The 20778-nt window shown below is 42.2% G+C and overlaps 1 protein-coding gene across 10 annotated transcripts in view; it reads left to right on the top strand.

Moving 5' to 3' along the window:
* LOC306980835 (adhesion G protein-coupled receptor L3) overlaps positions 1 to 20778 on the top strand; it is a 220246-nt gene that overhangs the window by 139989 nt on the left and 59479 nt on the right. For all 10 annotated transcript variants that reach the window (XM_079580323.1, XM_079580320.1, XM_079580319.1 and 7 more), the window contains exons 6-10: positions 548 to 898; positions 3468 to 3571; positions 7693 to 7878; positions 10242 to 10280; positions 19554 to 19737. In XM_079580323.1, coding sequence (XP_079436449.1) covers positions 548 to 898; positions 3468 to 3571; positions 7693 to 7878; positions 10242 to 10280; positions 19554 to 19737 — 864 coding nt within the window. The remainder of the gene's footprint in view (positions 1 to 547; positions 899 to 3467; positions 3572 to 7692; positions 7879 to 10241; positions 10281 to 19553; positions 19738 to 20778) is intronic.

Below are 20778 nucleotides of genomic sequence, written 5' to 3'. Positions count from 1 at the left end.
TTGACAAGCCTCTCCCGGCAGAACGTTGTTCAAGCACCCATTTACAAACTCATTCCTCTAGCTATGGCCATCTAGCTTTTAGCCCACGATTAGCTTTTTTTGTTTTCTTCATTGCAGTGAGAGTAACCTCCGCTTTTCGTCAGTCCCTCACAAGCGTCTCGCTCGATCCAAACTTTCTTTCTGCTGCTCGATTACCGTTTTCAGCCTGTAATCTGCAGACTATGATTTTCTTTTTGGGGGCTTTGTGTTCAGAGTTGCAGATACTGGTACACCAGCCTAGAGCGCCCTCTAGCGGCTGCCAGGGTGAAAATAACAATTATATATATTTCTATATATTTTAATTATATATTTTGATATGTAAGTCGCACCTGAGTATAAGTCGTACCCCCAGCCAAACTAGGAAAAAAGAGTGTGATTTACAGTCCGGAAAATACGGTAGTTTGAAATGTTTTAACATGACTTGCCCACAATGACATGAATTAGTTTAGTTTAATTTTTTAAACTAAACCTCACCCGTTGAAACATTTGTGTTCCTGTTCTCCCGCAGAGACCGCCTCCTCTATCATGGTGTACATGGACACCACCACCACAACGAGTCGGACCACCCCTCGCACCAACACCATCACCATGACAACCACCACGGCTAGGACGAGCACTGCCAAGACCCCCACCACCACGACCGCCCCGGTGCCGTACTGGTCGCGGACGACGCCTCCGCCCGTGGTCCCGGTGCATACTGTGGTGGAGGGTTTGGATACCGACAGCAGGCCACCGGCGTCATCCAACCTGCCCAACATGAGAGCGGAGTCCTGCAGTCCCATGGTCATGATGGACATATCCTGGCCCAAAACCAAGCAGGGACTGGTGGCCAAGATGCCCTGCCCACCTGGAACAATAGGTATGCAAACATACAAAAAAGTACTGGCGTAGTGTATAATTGCATTTTTATAACTATTTTCTGAACACTTACTTTAGTTTCAGTTGGACTACAAGTTATACTAAGGCAAAGGTGTGTAAATGAAAGCTTATAATAAAGCATACTTTGACATTCAAGTGAATATAAACTGAGAAAAACTTTCTACTCGATTGAATATTCTTCTGCCTCCTTGTCAATCTTCTTTTTTTTTTCCTTTTTGCATTTTTGTTGCTGTTTACTTCTCCTGCTGTGCTTCCTTTGCCGCTCTCCCTGACTTCGTGACGCCGTTAAAGCTAAACATAGCACTGCATTACATCCACACGGAAAGTGGTAACTAGCACGGCGCACGGCCTTATTTATGCCTCGTCTCGGAGGATTCAATCGTAATTAATTAGTGACTAAAGACATTTGTGTTTGTATCGCTGCAATGGCGTCTGTGCTTTGTGTATTAGCTTTGGACCCATTTGTTCCTGTTTACAGACTTCCATATGTATTTTCAGCCTGCTGCTACTGTATATTATTTGTTTGTTTTGTTTTTTATATATAGCAACAACGCACTAGCACAGATAAAGGTTAAAAAAAACAGGCCAATTAATGTATTCATCATATGCATCAGTGCATATTTTCTGCTTAGTTAATATTAAAGAAGAACAAAGTATTGTGTGTTAATGGGATGATCTTTCATCTCCCCCGGTGTCTCTGTTCAGAAAACCACCTTTGCAACCTCTCTGCCTTTGGGTTGGAGGAGCAATACACACTTATAGAATCACAAAAAGAAGCTAACAGGCTAACGGGCAAAGCTAACTGCGGGCTAGCGCCACTTTAGCAGTAATTAAAGCCAAGTTTGAGTGAAAAAAGTTATCTCCATTGTGTCATTATGGCACAATGCACAATATCTATCTCTCCCTTTGTCTTTTCTGTCAGTGTCATATTTACTCTCACGGACAATTAATGAGTAAAAAATAACACAACATGCTACGACACCTGCAGTGGTACTTATGGCCTCTAGGGGCATGAGTTGCTTTGAATTGTGTCTGCAACAGGCAGACACAATTCAACCAAGTCAAAGACTTGGTTGAATTGTAGACATAGTGAACACTGCAAACTTAAGATTAATTTGAATTTGGCAATCTTTTCTCTTTTTGTCATTAGTAATAGTAACAACAGCAGTAATAGAAAGCCTTGTAGTAGTGTTGTTTGTGGTCGTAGCTGTCGTAGAAGGGCAGTACAGTGATTTACATACAAAAAATATGTACTTATTTTGTAATAATAATACCAGGGATGGATTGCCCTCTAAACACTAAATGATGATGCACTGAGAATGTTACTGTTGTTTAATATAACATTTTCCTCAGTTCTGTTGCTGTTTATCATTGATGAATGCATTTAGTAACAGCAGCACGACCGACATTCAAAGAAGGACTTAGTGAAAATTAAAATCCTAGTCATGAACTTATCAGATTCCCTTTCAAGATTTTCTTTCATTGATGGCGGCACCCTAGTTCGGATCCTGCCAGTGCGAACTAGAAAAGTCTTCTTCCTTCGTCTGCCTTTTCATTTGGGGCTCGCACTGGCACATCCGCATACACTTCATTACCGGGTTACACCAGCGGCTCCCGTAGAGACCTCGCTAACAGCCGTCATATGGGCGAGATAAGAGGCACAGCAACCCCACCTCCCCCTAACGTTCTTCAAAGACACACAGCTCTTCAAATGACACTGGGACTGACGCCATTTTTCTCCTCATCGGCTTTGAAAACCTCCACCGCCATCGCCTCGCTCTCTCCTCTCTCCTCTCTCTCTCCCTCCCCTTCACCCGGCAATAAAGTCCCTTATCTTATAAACCCATCAAACGTAAGGCTGTCCGAGGTGGACTGCAGGAAGGAAATTATGTGTCAATCAAAATTTATATCTGCTAATGTTAGCTGTCTCGCCCGCCAACACACACCGCACCCTTAAGTACAAGGAAGGGCAATTTAAAGTCAGTTTGTTTGGCAGTTCTGAAAATATAGACGCCAATCCCGCGGCGTAAAGGCGAACACGGTGAGTCCAAAGTGGTTTTCTTTTCATTCTTACAGCTAATGCGGTTATGAAACGATGTAGATGCACCGTCATCAAGGGGGTCATTCAATCTTCTCACTTGATTTACTGTTTCGAATCCCCCCAAAATAATACATCATTTTCCAGAATATAGCCTATGGTTTCCGTCTATTAAGTCCATGTCTGTCAAATGTTGTGGCATCTTTCTTTTACCTGCTTTAATTGACCTTCCGTGATGAATCCAGCCATGGCATTCCTAATCTGCATCTTTTTGATGATGTTTGCAGCCGAAGCACCTCTTCCTTACACTCTCAAGCACTGTCTGACTTTTAATGGCGCAATATACCCCCCCTGTCTGACGAGGTCCTTAGTGAAGAAGCCTTTATTTTTAGGCTTTGTACAATAAAACCGGCCAATTACACTTTGCAGCACCCATTAATCGAATCACTTAAGCATTGCGTTATTTAAGAGACTTTTCTTTTTTCTTTTTTCTTTTTTGTGCATTTTCCAGGTGTGGCGTCCTACTTGTGCCAAGGTCCAGAGGGATACTGGGACCCACAAGGACCAGACTTGAGCAACTGCACGTCGCCCTGGGTCAACATCATCAACCAAAAGGTGAGCACCGAAACACTGCACCCCTAAAGATCACAATATTTTCTCTTAATACACAAATGTTGTCCATTAAGTGTTCATTTCAAGTATTTTTTCACCTCGCTAGAAAGCTTTATTGTGTATTCCAAAGTATTTTTTTTTTGTCTTTCTTTTCGTCTTTGTGTGTTTTAATCGGTTAATTAATCTCATTGATTAGCTGCAGGCTCTGCTCAATAGAAGACTTACAATGGTGTGTATTTGATGTGGGTGGGGGGGGATAAATGAAAACCAATACCGCCGCGCTGTTCCACATTCCTCTGTGGCCACCAATGAGACTATTTCCAGTCCTATTCAGTCTAATATGGCCACACTATCTAAGCACAAATTGTATCTTCCCTTCTGCAGGCTAGGTATTATGCAAAGCTCTTTTCAATCTCTAATAGCATAGATTGGAAGGAGAAGCGGGCAAAAAATGTGGATCCAGCTATAAGGCGGGAGATGGGCCCTCCCCTTTAAATGCTCAAACACTTGTAATGTACTCAATGGCATGGAGCGCGGCTCATTAAACAAATGGTGGTGCGCTGATATGGACGGAGAATTGAGGGTGTAGAATTCAGGTGCAATAAGCTACGGGCGACTGTTGATAGCGGTGAAGCGCAGACCAGTTTCCTGCTGAAGCTGGCAGATGGGCATATGTGCACTTGTGCAGGCTGTTCCCTGGCATTTTCAGCCTCTCAGTATTATTAGTACGTTTTTCCTTCTGTGGGTTTGGTCTTTATTCTGCAAAATCTGATACAGCAATTTGAAAAGTTGTGTTTTGCAAATAAAGACTTATTATGGCAGTACATTTGCCATCATGGGGTTATTATGGGAAAACAAATCTGCCAAAGTACTAGTTGTTTTCTTTTCTTACCAGGACCACTCGTCTGTCTGTCTGTCTGTCTGTCTGTCTGTCTGTCTGTCTGTCTGTCTGTCTGTCTGTCTGTCTGTCTGTCTGTCTGTCTGTCTGTCTGTCTGTCTGTCTGTCTGTCTGTCTGTCTGTCTGTCTGTCTGTCTGTCTGTCTGTCTGTCTGTCTGTCTGTCTGTCTGTCTGTCTGTCTGTCTGCCTGCCTGTCTGTGTCTGTCTAAGCTTGGATTACAGCATGCATTCACTACATACGTTTTTCCCTCAAGATCTTGGATTGATGATGGGAGAGTGTGACCACTGCGCAAAGCTCCAGCACATCCCAAAGATTCTCAATGGGGGTTAAGATCAATGCACTCTGTGGTGGTCAATCCATGTGTGAAAATGATGACTCAAGCTCCCTGACACACTCTTTCACAATGTGAGCCCGATGAATCCTGGCATTGTCATCTTGGGCCATCAGGGAAGAAGAAATTAGAAGAAGAGATTCAGGATGTCCAGGTCGTCTGCTGATCTAATTCGTTGGGCACATAGTGTTGCTGAACCTAGACCTTGACCAACAACAGCAACCCCAGATCAGATCAGTGCACATTTTAAAGTCATCTGGGGGCTGTCGTGAAAACAAATTTGAATATCGATATATTGCTGCAGGAAAATATCGCGATAAACGATATTGTTGACTCTAGCGATACTAGATACTGTCAACTCTAAAGCCTAAATTACAATAAACCTTTGCTCTAAAAGTGCTTGATCATATCTTAAAATACCACACAGTTAAAAATTTAGTTTTACAAAAAAAAAAAGAACGGGGGAAAATGCTAATAAGTCGATATAGTAATTATCGTGAAAGCCCTACATCGTTGATACACTTAGTACACCTTTATTAAATCGTGCTCTTTAATGTGTAATGTTTTTGTTTATTACCTGTACCTACACATGGAACTTTTGGGCTGTAATTGGGCAACCAAAAATAGGTGTTGTCAGAGAGTCTCATTCATTTTTTTCCCCTATCTAATCACACTGGCTGTTGTCGTTGTGGATGCAGGAAGACTTTTAATGAAGATCAACCTGCCAGAGCGGTGTAAAGCCCATCTGGCACTCCGTTATATCTAGAGCCATTGTTCTGGACGTGGCACGGCTCATTACCAGATGGTTTGCCTTTGACAAAATGAGAAACCGAGGTGCAGGAGAGGACTGAAGGCTCATGTGACACCAAAGAAAAAGAGTTAAAAAACAAAAACCAAAGAAAAAACACATTATTTGCACCTACACGTCACCGCGTGCAAAAGCATCCTCCATGTGTCGAAACAGAGATGATGTAGATCTTGTGAGCTGTCTCGCAAATATGTAAGTGCTGCTATTTTTCATTTAGGTGTAGCTTTAGGTGTTACACGCAATTGAAATTAACGTATGCCTTTCTCAAAGGTGTGAAAGACTTGCATGATTTACCAAAGTTGCCCATCACGGGGAATAGCGAAACTTAACAAGAAGCAAATGAGACTAATGCAAGAATTTCAACTTTGTAAAGCATCACACTTTGCTCTGTACTCTTTAAAACAACAAAAGAACAAATGGGCAGCGATTTAAGTCTTCTCAAGTTGCACGGCGCAATCAAGCTGTCACAACACACCCATATTGCGGTACAATTCGGTGACTGACCGGGGCAATATCCGTGTGTTGAAAATCACATAATGGTTAAAACAACTGCAAAGTGAGCCCGTATACCTTGTAGAGTATTCCCATCTGTGTGCAACATGCAGTAGGCCTGGGTTTCATAAAGGTGTTGCACTCTCGGGAGCCTTCCCTCAACACTTGATTTCGTAATTGCTCGCGGATACAGTACTGGCCCCATTACACAGTCTGACTAGCGCTTGGTCATTAATTCTGTGCAATTCTTGGACTCTTGGGAGAAATTCACAGGTTAAATGGCAGTGTGTTGGATTATTTTTGGCCATTTTGGTTGAATAAATGTTGACATGCCGTTCAGGAATAACATAATAACAGTGTCATGTGTGTGGTCAAGTCTAGTCCTGTTCACTATTGGACCTCTTCCTCTTTTGATGCAGGCCATTCAATTTGAGAACGTGCCCACTCTGCAAATGTGGGACAGCAGATGGAAATTGACCTTACAAATAACAATTACGGTCTGGCCTGGCGTGTTTACATGCATGAGTCACATGTATGTGCATTAACTCTTTATAGGGCAAGCGACTATTTTTGATAATTTCCGCACACTTTACATATGGCCTCCCTGAAGCACATCAGTAAGGTAAAGAAGCATGTAGTCCTCACTCAGCCAATCAGAAGAGATCACCCGACATCACAGATCCCGCTAATGTGGCTTTTGACCAATCGGCAGAGACCGGTCGCGCTCTCAACTTCCTGTTTTCACTGAAGTCTGAAAAAGACATAACTCTGGCTAAATTCATGGTACATTTCTTTAGATAACATGAAAACTAACCATGGTAAGTTTATGAAAGTCACACATTTTATTGGTGAATAATTGTGCTAAGTGATGATGTGTTGGTTTCGGAGGACGTAGTGAAATAAGTGAAATTACAGCATGAAAAAGGCAGGCACCATATTTGATCATACGCCCTGTTCACCTGAAGCTGAAGTTAATTAGCTTTGACCATATTTGGACATGCCCCTCTCTCACCTATGACAGATGTGATCATTCAAACACCAATATCACAACGTCTCCTGAATACCAGCCCCCCTGAGACCTGAAAGTACTTTGTATTTTTCTACCCCTTAAAGGGCAAGGTGCAAGATTTTTTGCATGATAAAGAAACATTTCGAAACATGCACTGTCCCAAACAAACAAATACCAACAAACTGGACTGCGGATATAATGCCCACAATAAATTGAAAACTTAATACTATTAGTATGTTCATTAATATGTTAACCTCAACCTCAACTCAAGTTTATTATCCCACAGGGGAATTTGGTTTGCATGTGGTGGTACAAACAGTAATGACAATACAATACTGGTACAATGGTATGGTATTGCATGGTATAGTATGGTAGGGTAGGGTACGGTAGGTGTGTCTTACTCAGTGTTTGTTTTCTCCATTTCAATTCAGAAACAACAACACATACAATAGAGCTTATACAAACACGTTCCTAAATATCAACTTGCTCTCCCGTAAATCGTATTGCCACAGTGACGAGGACATTTTCTTCACATATCGCTGGTCATTTCGCACGGCTGATAAGGGCAACGCATTTGTGTTTCAGATAAAAGCCGGGGAGACCGCCGCCGTTATCGCCAGAGAACTGGCCGAGCAGACCAAATCCAACCTCCAGGCCGGCGACATCACCTACACAGTGAAAGCCATGGTTCAACTCGTGGATCTCCTGGACGTTCAGCTGAGAAACCTCACACCGGGCGGCAAAGACAGCGCAGCCCGCAGCCTCAACAAGGTGAGTCGGAAAATACTCGCGCGAAATAATGGAGGGGAAGCGCGGTGCCGGAGTGTGGAGAATGAGGCGTACTCGAGCAGTGGGTAATTTTTAATGATCGCGCCACCAGGGCTGCAGCTGTCATTTCAAATTGTATCTTCACCGAGTATGGAGTGAATGTACAACTGTTTCATGTAAAGCGCTTTGTGACTATATGTCTGTGAAAGGCGCTATATAAATAAAGATCTTCTTCTTCTTCTTCTTCCATTTGCATGTGGTCTACGGCACACTATAAACCGGATCCTTCACTGTACTTCAATATAACGCCTTGATACTGTCTATAAAATGTACAGTGCTGTACCAGGCACGTGCCAATGAATTCAACTTGTGTCAAACCGGGATTGGTAGGTCAGATGCTTTTCCGGGTAAGTTAAAGTGACACAAACTATACATAGGCTTGGTGTCACATTGTAAAAAAGTGAAACGAATGTTCTTTTTTCTCAACAATGTTTTGTAAGAAAACATTATATGTGCCTATGAACTGATCCCTGCGAAAGATCGGGAGTTAGGAATGTGTTTGGAAAATACAATTCAAACCGAACTGCGTAGGTTCTTTTGTTTCGGTTTGCAAATAGGAAAAAACGGGTACAGGGCCTTTCAGCTCTTACTGAACCGAGCGCATTGTCTCCAGTTCGACTTTACCCAAATCTAAAAGTTTCTCGACTGGACAGCAACAGTGTAGTGTCTCATTTGAAAGAAAACTGGTCACTTGTCACGTTGTTGGCGCGGTTTTGAAGCACTTTTGTCGTGTTTTCGCCTCTTTTTGTTTCACTTTTTTGTCACGTTTTCGTCTCTTTTTGTTTCACTTTTTTGTCACGTTTTCGTCTCTTTTTACGTCACTTTTTTGTTGCCTTTTTGTCTCTTTTTACGTCAAATTTCCAACACGTTTTATTCACTTTTTTTCATTGTTGCTTGTCTGGCACAATTTTATCACTCTTAAAGGGGCTAGATTCAAGTTCGCCATTTTATACTCACCACTGCCACCTCAGGTCATACGTGTAACTGCACCTTCTATATTAAGCTCGTGCATGACCCGAAGTAACAACGTTTTTGAGTGACAGTGCAGGATTTTAGAGGCGGTTGTGGTGAACAGGTCTGAGCTCATTCTACACATTAGGACATTGTTGGAACATGTAGGGGGAGGAAAATACATCATTTTAACATTTTTAAACTCTGTATAGTTCCTTTAAGTTGCTACTTTGTGACTTCTTTTCCATCACTTTTATATCGCTATTTCATCACTTTTTTTGTCGCTCTTCTCAATCTCACCATTTCGAGGCTTTTTTTCTTAAAGCTTTTAGATTTGGGTGGCATCAAACTGGAGAAAGTGCGCTCGGTTAAGACGTTAAATGAAGACGTTTGCGCTGCCAAATGAACAACGCACTTGGTTGATGGTCGCATTGTCTGCCCCGGCGTTGCGACGACTGAGCCGAAATAAAAGCTCCGACCGCGAAGAAATCCGAAACGCTTGTAAAAAATCCGAATGCTACTTGTTAATCCGTTGGCGCACGTCACTTGTAGGAGACGACCGGCACCTGTTCCGAAATGGCCCTCTCTGCTGTATTTTTTATTTTGTTGCCGCAGCAGACACAGATGTCCCCATTGAGATTTTAGTGGCAGTTTTCCCCCATCGGAGAGGCAGCCGTAAAGATGGCCAATAGGACTCAGAAGAGAACGGCGTGTGCAAATTGACAATGTGGAGCAACTCGACTTTATAATACCACTCGAAAACACGGGCTCATAAAACCCGAGTCACAGGCAACCGCTGCAGTCTTCGGTTTAGTTATAATGATCTGAACAGCATAAAGGGGATTAAGGGATTAAACTAAAAGGTAATTTCATTCAAAGGTAATGATATCTCTTTTTTCCCCCCTTCTACCACATGGATTCAAGAGGAAAATGAAAAAAAACGAAAGCTTTTGTTATCACAGGGGTGGGCGTTCTGATCTCATTATTGAATTCTTCTGTCAAATTAAGTCCAGCAAGGTAAACGAGGGCCTGTGTTTTTTTTGACAAATGTAACAAAGATGCCACTTTTCCAGGTGATAAGTGACATCGTAATTGATATGTCTTTGCGCATTAGCCGGAATGAGGATGATTTTTTTAGTGTAGAATGTTTTTTTTATCTGTGTGTTCAGTTGTCATTTTAAATAAATTATTCAGGGCCTCGGTTCGCCCAATGACAATGATTTTCAATTCCTGCTTTATTGCAAGGTTGCCACTTCTATCCTTGAGACATATAGCACTGTCAATGCTAGCTAAACTTTCTCCACAAGTTGTAATGTTTCTCTTGTTAATGCATCTTCTAATTTCCATTCTCACAGCTGCAGAAAAGAGAACGCTCTTGCCGATATTATGTTCAGGTACTGGACGTTTTTACTTCAATATCCATCACCATGCTCCCATTTCCTCATTGTCAAACTATACCCCTATAGTGCATGTGGTTGTTTTCCCTTGCATGCGTGTTTTTTGTGACTCAAGCATCTCAATATCTCAATCCCTCCATCATCACATGAGTAGCGCTTTGGAGTTTTCAAGTGGATGGAGGAAAAAAAAACTTCTCTTTGCCTCCTGATTGCCCCGAAGGTGACCTCATTATATCAGCAAGTTAGCTCTGACTACTAAGTGTGTGAAGCATGTCATGGGTTCCCCCAAATGAATAATATATACATGCCCTAATTTACGGCTCTTCCCGCTCCCCTCGGACAAATTTCCTCATCCCCTTTGCTAAACTCCAAACTGAATGCTAGCGATTTTGCATATTATTTGTATACAGCTGTTTTCTATAAAGCTCCCACTTGTGCCAGATGTTGCTCCACGGCACATCGCAGCTCACATTGATTCCCCCTCAGGGCTCGTCAGAATGGGACCTGCTACTATGTATAGACGCATGCTTGTGCAAATCACATGCTAATGCTACGTGTGTTTGGATACAGTGAGCATCCGAGTTCTAAGTTCCCAGTGTGTGAGATGCGCCGGGATAAAGAGGATGCAGATTTTTTACCCTGTTGCACCGGTTGTCAACAAAACAGCTGGAATACGTCAGTTGTTGGGTGGCGCGCGTTGACAAGGGCTTTGCATAAGGATTATTTGAAAATCGGTGACATGTTTATCGTGGCGATAATTAATTCCGAATGTCGACGTTGACGGGATCATCGTTATGCACGTTGTTTGCAAAAAGGGGGGATTGAAATTCGCAGATGGGGAGTGAAGGTAATTTGCGGTTGCTGGTATGCTAACAAGACTCAACAAAATATTATCAAGGGACGTACACAGCAACTCCAGCCACAGGGGGCCAGTGAGCTGATGAATCATTAGTTATAGCCGCGTGTCTCCAGAAACCGTGCATTTACACCCAAGAAAGACATGTGAGCTTCAGTTTAAGTTTGAGTTTTTATTGCTGTATATAGGGATGATAATCGATGGATAAATCAAGGTACCATGGTATTAGAATTCCACGGCATGAATACTGTGAGGATGGGTTGTCTGACAGTATTGTAAAAGCTTGTGTGCTGTTGTTGTTTTTACTTTACGTATGCAAACCGACCTGGCTTCTTATCTGATCTGATCTTCTGTTTAAAATGTGCATTATCTAAATACACCCTATAAAACCTGTGAATACATCTGCAATAATCGTTTGACTTTTCAAAACAACCTAATGTGTTCAGCATCATAATTTCACTGTATACCCACAGACCGCGGTAGTCCCTGAGCGCTTATAACAACAAAATTGTTAAGATGGAGCATTTCCAGGTTATGCCATACAGCCTTTTCTGTTTACATTGATTACAGCTTTTATAGAGGTGAGATCAAAGAGTGAAATGTAAAAGGAATGCCTTACAGTATGTACACATGGCATAATGGCAGTATTACATAAAGGCAGAGAGTCTGCTCCACAGGGGGTTTGCTCTGCTCCCTCTAGTTCCCAGTATGGCCATTTGACATATGGACTTTCCAGTCAGACCCGGCGCTCTGTGAAGAAGGTCACGGCGAAGGCGAATGTTCTGTGAGATTTGATCCTCATCTTTCTGCAGTAAAATAATCCTACCACATAAGGAAGGGAAGGAAGGGGAAGGGAATCCTATTTGTATAGCGCTTCTTTTCACATGATACCAGTTTCCCAAAATGCTTCACACAAGGTAAGGGTCTCCCGTGCACAGATGTCGGCTGCTGAAGTTCTGCTGCAGAAGTTTGCGCCAACTCACCCTCTGGCCACTATTGAGCTGGACAATTTAAAAAAAAAAGTTTTGTGTGCACATTGTAGACACATTCTTCAGTATTAATTTTGAGGAATAAAATGCAACTTAAAGCAGCACTAAGTAACTTGTTATCCTTAATATATCCTTTCCGTAGTCCCTCTGGGGCTAATACAAGTGTTGGGATGATTGGCCAGAAAACCACAATTGCAACTTCGCTGCCTACGGGTCGGAGGCCCAATGCACACTAACAGAATCATGAAGAAGCAAACAGGCTAACAGGCAAAGCTAACTCCGGGCTAGCGCCACTTAAACAGTATTTACAGCCAAGTTTGAGTGAAAAAAAAGATCCCCCTTGTGTAATTGGATGTACAATATCCCTCTCTCCTTTTGTCTTTTCTGTCAGTGTAATATTTACTCTCACAGACAATTAATGAGTAAAAAAAACGCAACATGCTACGACACTTGCAGTGGCGCTTTTGGCCTCTAGGGGCATGAGTTACTTAGTACTGCTTTAACTAAATTAGCAATACATTTCAGATCATCCAAAGGTCTAGGGTTAGGGTTAGGAGCAGCAGCATTTACACATGATAAATCCTCATAGAGACAGACCCTTTGTTGTTTTGACACGACCTTTCTTATAGTACTTGCAGTCTTTGGCATTTGCTAACTGTGACCATTGGAAGTTTCTATTTCAATTTGATTGTAATTAATTGTGCAGGCCTATTTACAGGAAAAGGTTTGACATGGCGTAGCAATAATGATGTGCACAACTAAAACCACATAGCCAAACACACTTTGAGAAAGGGAGAGAATATCAATGCACATTGTGTGAAATTAGAAAGTGTTTTGACAAACTATAAATGGTTCTCCATATCTGCTTAGTACTGCACTCAGGTCCCAACGCTGAAACCACTTTACATGACAAATCTGCATAACCAGGCAACATCTGCAGCCCTAGGTAAACACTAGCATTCACAGTTAGCTCGACTCACCTTAGAGGGACTTTCATTGATTAGGGAAATTGTTCCGCGTTTTCCCTCGCGCGGCCCCCTGATGGCAACACCGGGGGATAGGCAAATGAGAGGCGCACCTGCTCGTGTTGCCCCGTCCGTAAACACATTGTAGTGGTGCCATGGGGGAACAGTGCAGGTGTGCTGAAGAAGACTCCAAAGTACAAATAAATAAGGCTCTGCGGCAGGCATCTTGTGATTGATGGTTTCAATCTGGCGGATGATACTTGAGGACAGCAATGCTCGAGTCGTTATCCCTTCACAGAATTTTCAATGAGTAGTCACAGAAGGCAGGCAAGGTAATCCAAAGTGAATGGAACAATGTAATTAATTATTTCTGAGCCCTTTGAGTCCACTCATAAGTATTAGACATCAACAGAAGGGTATTCAGCCTTGATAAAGCTACAAAGCGAATAATGATCTACTCCCTACGTTTTGAAATGTTTGCCCTGCAGGAATATTTCTCTGCCTTTGATTTTGATGATAGAAACAGTGGCCTTCTGTGCCTTTTGGTCTAAAATAATAACTAGGTACAAAAGTAGTCGTAACAAGCTAAGGGCTTTGTAGTCTTTGTAGACAATATGTTTACATCTACGCTGCCGTACGTTAGGCAGGCCAGTGCATATGTTTCACTCATCCAAGTGGTTAACTCAAATTCAGAAAGATATGAGTCCAGTTGTTTTTGTCTTATCTTCCTGAATGTAATGTAGCTCTAAAAATAGCATCATTGAGGGGGATGGAACTAAAATCATTGGGACAGAAGAGAATGAACTTCGCCACTGGATCAAAGAGGCAATTACTGTCGCGACGACGCACCTCCGGGACAGTTAACTGGGACAAAGGGGGGCTTTTTTGCTCTCTCGCACCTGGAACGCCGTACAGATGCTGCTGTCATCCCCTACCTCTACCGGCAGGAAGGCATCTCCAAAACCCTGTGCAAATCAGCTGACAAGCAACGTCATAAAAAAATCATGCCCACACTTCGTCTTAGAAAAGCTGCTGGGAGTGAGCAGCCAAAACATGTCAAGGTACAAAAACGAATCCACGGTCTGTTGAGGAACCTTTTACCTTCAACCAACTGACAAGCTACAGATTGGATTGCATGTCTGAGCGAAAGCCAGCCACAAGTGATGGCAAATGAGTGCCTCCACTGAAAAGAAACATTGAAGGTTACTGCCCCCACATTTTCTGAATGCACTGTTAATGAATCAAGAGGATCTGTTGCTACAAACCGAAACTATCAACTATTTTTCATGAAACCACATTTTTTACTACTTAATCACCTTAAAGACAGTTCAATGCCCTATTTAATGTGAATCAAATGGAATTCAAGCTCCTTGTTATTGGTAAAAACAGTCTCAATAGATTGTGTTGCACAGTCCATTATTGTGATAATGCGCGTTCAAACTCTCCCAGCCTAAATGTTTTTGAGTCCTTGCCATCCTCAGTCAAGCAGTGGCAATCCTGCGGCCAAAAGTGTCCACCTAATATTTCTTACCTCTCCCGAAGCCGGCACCGCAGAGTATATCTTGCTCATTAAAATGGCACCTTTTGCTTTGCACAGATGACTAGGGGGAGTGTCGCAGCGCACCGTGACCTTAGAGGGAGCGGAACGGGGGGTGGGGGGGGTAGGGAGGAACGTAACAAGAAGATAAAAATTTCTCCCTGCCAGCCAATTTGTCGAGAGATGAAGATAACCACATCCCCATAAACACAAGAAGTCCTCGTCTGGCCCTGTAGTGCAAGAGTTCTGCCTGGGTAATCAGTAAGAGGCATTCAAGGCCCACTGTGGGAGGAAGACGCGCCAGCGCCAGGGACGTATTTTAGAGTAGTTGAAAAATAGCTCAAGTGTTATACCGCTTCTGTAAGAACCGCGAGAAGAGTGCTTTTGTGGGACAGAATTAGATTTCGGTTTGGTCCTCATTTGTGCTAAGGATATTTGCACACAATTATTGTAAGGGAGCAAATGTTGGTAAGGGGGGGAAATGGGTAGACGATGTTTATACAATTCTCAGATATTCAACCGTAGATGATTCTGTGTCTTACATATGGTTTAAGGTATAGAGTTCGGGAATGTGACGTCATATCGCTAAGCATTATGGGATTAGCAGCAATTGTAAACAAATGGAGATTTTAAAAGTTAAAATACTGGAGTTATTAAAACACTTGGACACCACAGTGTGTTAGATGTATTTGCCAGCAGTAACTCAGCAGCGGAGTTGCTATTTTCTCCACTTTTTATTCTGTTTTTAGCTAATGGCAGTCAATGGAAATGTATGCTAACAGCTTCAAAGATGGCGGATCTTCATGGTAACTGTGGAATTTAGCGAACTCTATAAGCAAATGTTAAAGCAGAGCTAAGTAACTCATGGCCCTAGAGGCCATAAGCACCACTGCAGGTGTTGTAGCATGTTGCGTTTTTTTTTACTCATTAATTGTCCGTGAGAGTAAATACTTCGCTGACAGAAAAGACAAAGGGATAGAGGGATATTGTCCATTGTGCCACAACCCAATGACACAATGGAGATATTTGTTTTCACTCAAACCTGGCTGTAAACACAATAGATATCATATAACAAAGGCTAGATGTCTTACTAGATGACTCACTTCCGGCATTACCGGCAGCCATCTTGCCACAGGGAAGCTTTCCGGCGAGCTCTGTGGTATCAGAAGTAAGGCACAAACACAAATCCTCATATCTCGCTGAAATCTTGATGGATTTTCTTTTTCATTTATATGTATGCAGTGTCATAACTACATCTCTGACGTTTATAACAAACCAAGCCGTTTGAAAATCGGTAGAAAATTGAGCAAGTTATGGTTATTTAAAAAGTACATGCACCATAAAACACAATGTTACGAGTGAGCGAGCTCCCTGTGGAAAGATGGCTGCCATGTGCGGACGTCAACCTCCATTGGCCAGCAGCGCGTACATCTAGCCTTTATTATATGATATCTATGGTAAACACTGCTAAAGTGGCGCTAGCCTGCATTTAGCTTAGCCCGTTAGCCTATTAGCTTCTTATAACTTTCACGGTTCATTTTGTCAGACACTAGGGGCACAAGTCGACACATTGAATGTTGCAAAGTCTGTTAGCTTCTTCTTCGTGATTCTATCAGTGTGTATTGCGCCTCCGACCCGGAGGCAGGGAAGTTGCAAGGGTGGTTTTCTGGCTAGAGACACCAGGGGCAGATGAAAGACCCTCCAATCGATCCCATTAACACTTGTATTACCCCCAGAGGAACTACGAAAAGGCTGTATTAAGGTAAACAAGTTACTTAGTTCTTCTTTAAAGACAGTATTTTTTTGGAGGCGTAGTGGAATGTTTTGTCCTTCAGTGAGTTCATAATTCATCAAATGTTCGTCAAACCAAGGCTGTTCACGATTTCAAACATTGTTCCAAATCCATCATAAAATAAAATGTTGGAATGTTTAAAAAGGCACGTGCCTTGCTTTTCAAGGCACAGCTCTATAATTCACGTATATGGACTCAAACTCCCATTTACTAGAGAGAGAAGGTTTCATGAAATATTTAACAGCGGTGGTAGCAGAGATTCAGAAGAAGACAGATGATTTGGCCCTGCAGGTAGAACGAGTGCTGCGTGAGAAAAAAAAAAAAAAAAAAGTGCGGGATTCAAGCGACGCCTGAACCAAGAGGCGTGTCGACCAATACTTGAACACATAGTGAACACATATCCCGTCTAGATTATGCTATATAACCGCGTCACCCCTCTTGTTTAGGGGAAGAGGTGGGGTGGGGGAGGCAATCCGTAGAGAGAGAAACAGTAAATGGCTTAGGAAGAGCATATAGAAAGCCAGAGAGGAGCCAGAATCAATTTCGCAGTGCTGGAGTTCATTTCATCAATCAGCAAACAGATAGGAGCGCACAGTCCCCGCCGGTTGGTCGCCCGGTTGGCTTGGCCGTTTGCCAAGTGTTCACTATAACGGCCACCTTCCCGTTGCTGCCCATGCATCCTTTCCTCTAGCGCTCTGGGAGTAGATTAGCATTTCATCATGTACCACCCAGGAGCTATGGCCTCCGGGTGCTTAAGTGTAGCGCGCACTTTCGACGGGCGGAAATACTTGTGGAATTTTCGCCGAGGAGGATGAAGATTTCACACTCGACGTTTGTTTCTTGAATCAGGTATCGCGAACACTATCAACAGGTGATCTTTGCGAACAAACACGTGATGAAATCGTGTCATGTCGTTTCCATTTACTTCCATTTCCATTTTCTCAAGAGTTTCGATGGATTCTGGCTAAAGGAAAGCCAGCTAATGCCTACAGATATAAAGCCTATCGCAAAGTCAGTTGTAAATCTTATAGGGGAAAAAAATCTAATACATAAATGCTACTATTAAAATAAATTACATACCTTTGATTTGGCACCCATATCGGTTTAATGTCAAAATGATGCGGCGTCATAGTCCGCCATGTCTTTTTTATCACCATTGCCGGTGGCGTTAGTAAGAAAAGTTAACGGTTTTCTGATATTAATTTTTGATACATCATATGCATCGCATACTCCCCTGTTTATCAATTATACATAGTTCCATCTCTGTTATAGGCTTTTTTTGACCCATCCCCTTAGGCTCTATTTGGATTCACGGGCATGAAAAAATGATAACTTATTTCTTTTACTTCTTTTTTTTTTTTTTTTTAAAGAAGAGTCTTTGCTTTGCTGAACAAAGAAAGACCATGGTTACTGGAGGGGAAAAAGAAAGCTCCTTAATTGAGAGCAAGTCAACCTCTGCTGGTGGCTGAATGTCAAAAGGTGTGATTGGAGATGGGCTGCAGATAATGAATAATTACACCAGAGTTGGCAGAGTGTGTACGGGCTGTTAACGCACACAAAAAGGGAGACAAGAGGCTTCTATAAATCGCGTATATGTTCATGGTATTGAGTATGTTCCGCACTTTCATCCATGTTTACAGAACCCCATATCCTTGCTCTTCATTGCTTTAGATTACAGCATTTTAAAGGCACACTGCGTAACATTTTGGACTGTACTGTTGCCATCAGTACAAAACATATGTCTAATGACCAGCTCGACACAGAAAATGCTATTCCTGCAGTGGGTGATCAAAGAATGGATTTGGATGAGACCATACCTGTTTGAATCTCAAATTCTGCTGACTTGAGTCACATCTCCATGGAAACGAGCTGGAGACCTACCCACTCCCGGTAAAGTTATGTCATGTCTTTGGGTGAGCTGAGGCCGCTCACAGCAAAATTACATGTTTGTTTGAGATATTTTTCAATGCTGAAAACATCTGTCATAAAATAAAAGGTTGTATTTCAATTTTATTTTTTGGGTAAAATTCTACGCGGTGTGGCTTTAAACAAACAGTGGTCTTGGTATTATTTCGACTACAAAAGCGAGAATAAACTTCTGAAGATAGAAGCTTATCGTCGTCAAATCAATCAACCCAATCCAGTCGACAATATATGAACATCTCAAAATGATCATACCGAATAATTCATATATGGTCCTCACTGCTTTAAACCTTGACTGTCATTCAATGTAAACAACAATAGGAGCTTTCCACGGTTAAGCAATTGTCAGAAATCGCAATAAAGTAATGATTCGGCAAAATGTATGTATGGATATATCATTTCTTCAGTTATTTGCCATCCTGGATCTCAATTGGAATATGGCCACTGAACACCTGCTATATCTCAGCCACAGCCTTTAATTCCCAAGGACAGCCAGGCTCTTGTTCCTCTCCCAAAGCACTGTTACCAGGAATGGATTGCACTATCTCGTACATAAATCCTACCATTGGCATTTTTAAATCTTTAATGGCTCCTAAATTTTCATCTCCATCTCAGGGAATGCTTTCGCCTTGCTTACCGGCCTTGCATCGGTGAAAAAGGTCAAGTGTTTATTCCAATTACTTGTGAAAAAGATTTTTGCTAAGTGGATACTGATATTTGCTACAAGAGAGCAACTGTTCCTTCCATTACCTTTGGGCTATGGATGTTTTAATGTTTGGGGATTTTTATTTTTTTTTCTCAAATGCTTTTGTGTATTGGGATTGTCTGAGCGGAAGAACATTTATCACACCAATTAAAGACTGTAGCCCGAAGTCATGCAGGATTTGGCCTGCAGTCTTGTACTTTTTGGCGGTGATTTATTTGCATGATTAATTTACCCATCAAATGGGAAATAATAACAACGTGCCCCACAGCATAGGATGCACAAGCTAACTGTCCAAAGTTTGTAAATAAATAAAACAATCCTTGACGTGTCAAAGCCCAACCTTCATAATGTCATTACTTTCTATCAGCTGCATCCCACTGTTTTCCCCCATAAACCCTGCATTTTGCCCCAATGTGTTTCATAATTCCTACAGAAATCTTAAGGCTTCACTCCTTCAGGGTACATTTTGTACCGAATCGATTTATTTTTGTTCCCTCCCCAGGCAATGGTGGAGACAGTGAACAATTTGCTGCAGCCCCCAGCCCAGGCGGCGTGGAGGGAGCTGAGTACCGGAGACCAGCTGAAGGCAGCCACCACACTGCTGGACACTGTGGAGCAGGGGGCCTTCGTCCTGGCTGACAACCTGCTCAAGACTGACATCGTGCAAGAGACAACCGACAATATCAGTAAGTTGAAGTTGTGATGTTTCCTGCTATAAAATAAATATTTCCTGTTTGAGGGTAGCAAACAATGTCCATAGATTAACATTTACTTAAAACAATGTAAAATATAGAGAATAGAGCCATAGAACTACGCACTTAGCTGCTCAATCACTACTGGTAGATACATCTAGGACACTGTAGAGTGGCATCATGGAACGCACCAAGTATCCCAGAAACCTTAGCGGTTTTGATTACACAATACTGAGCTCTATTAGCTTAGGAGGTCACACGTTTCTCAAAGTGTTACATAGTAGTCCTTATTCATTCACTTCGCGCTTGATGGCGGTAAGTCACTATTGTAGCCACAGCCGCCCTGGCGCAGACTGACCATTTGCCACATGGTTCTAATATGCTGTTTATATTCTGATCTCTTATTATGTCAGTGCCCTCTGCTGGACACGTGTGGAATTATTTCCTTTTTTAAATTTAAGCTGCCCCCTTGTGGCTGGAGTGAGCATTCTGGCTACGTCTTGAAAAATCCATAACTCCGCACAGGAATGGGCTAGAGACTTCCTTTTTTTTCCCTACATACTCAGAAATTCATGCTTTACAAGGGGCCACATTAAGTCATCTCGCAGGCAATCCACACCTGTACAGCAACATCCTCCAAAAATACATGAAATCGGTGTGTGTTTGTAAAGGTTTCTCCTCCAGTTTGTTATAGTTTCTCCTGACCAGGCTGCAGTGAATCTATAAAATCCTGGTTATAGTCTGGCTAAAAAAGGCTTTGTCTCCATAAAAGTGCAAGCATAATGTTGTCCATTAACATCCCAAACACGAGCTCTGTCTATGGAAAGCGAAACTGAAACGTATCACTTAATAAGCACATGTAATGGCCTCCACTGCGTAATTTTACCGCTACACCCCTGATGAACACTGTTTGCTCGTTTATTTGAAAAGAAAGACAATAGAAATTTTGTTCTCGGTAATTTTTCTAAAGCTTTTGTTACAAGTACAAGCAGAGAATGGCAATCATGAAGAGTAAATTGGACTAATTACCTCTAA

The sequence above is a fragment of the Gobius niger genome (genome assembly GCF_951799975.1).
Source record: "Gobius niger genome assembly, chromosome: 21".
Lineage (NCBI taxonomy): Eukaryota > Metazoa > Chordata > Actinopteri > Gobiiformes > Gobiidae > Gobius > Gobius niger.
Note: the sequence above shows the minus strand (reverse complement) of the source record. Positions and strands in the feature narration are given on the sequence as shown.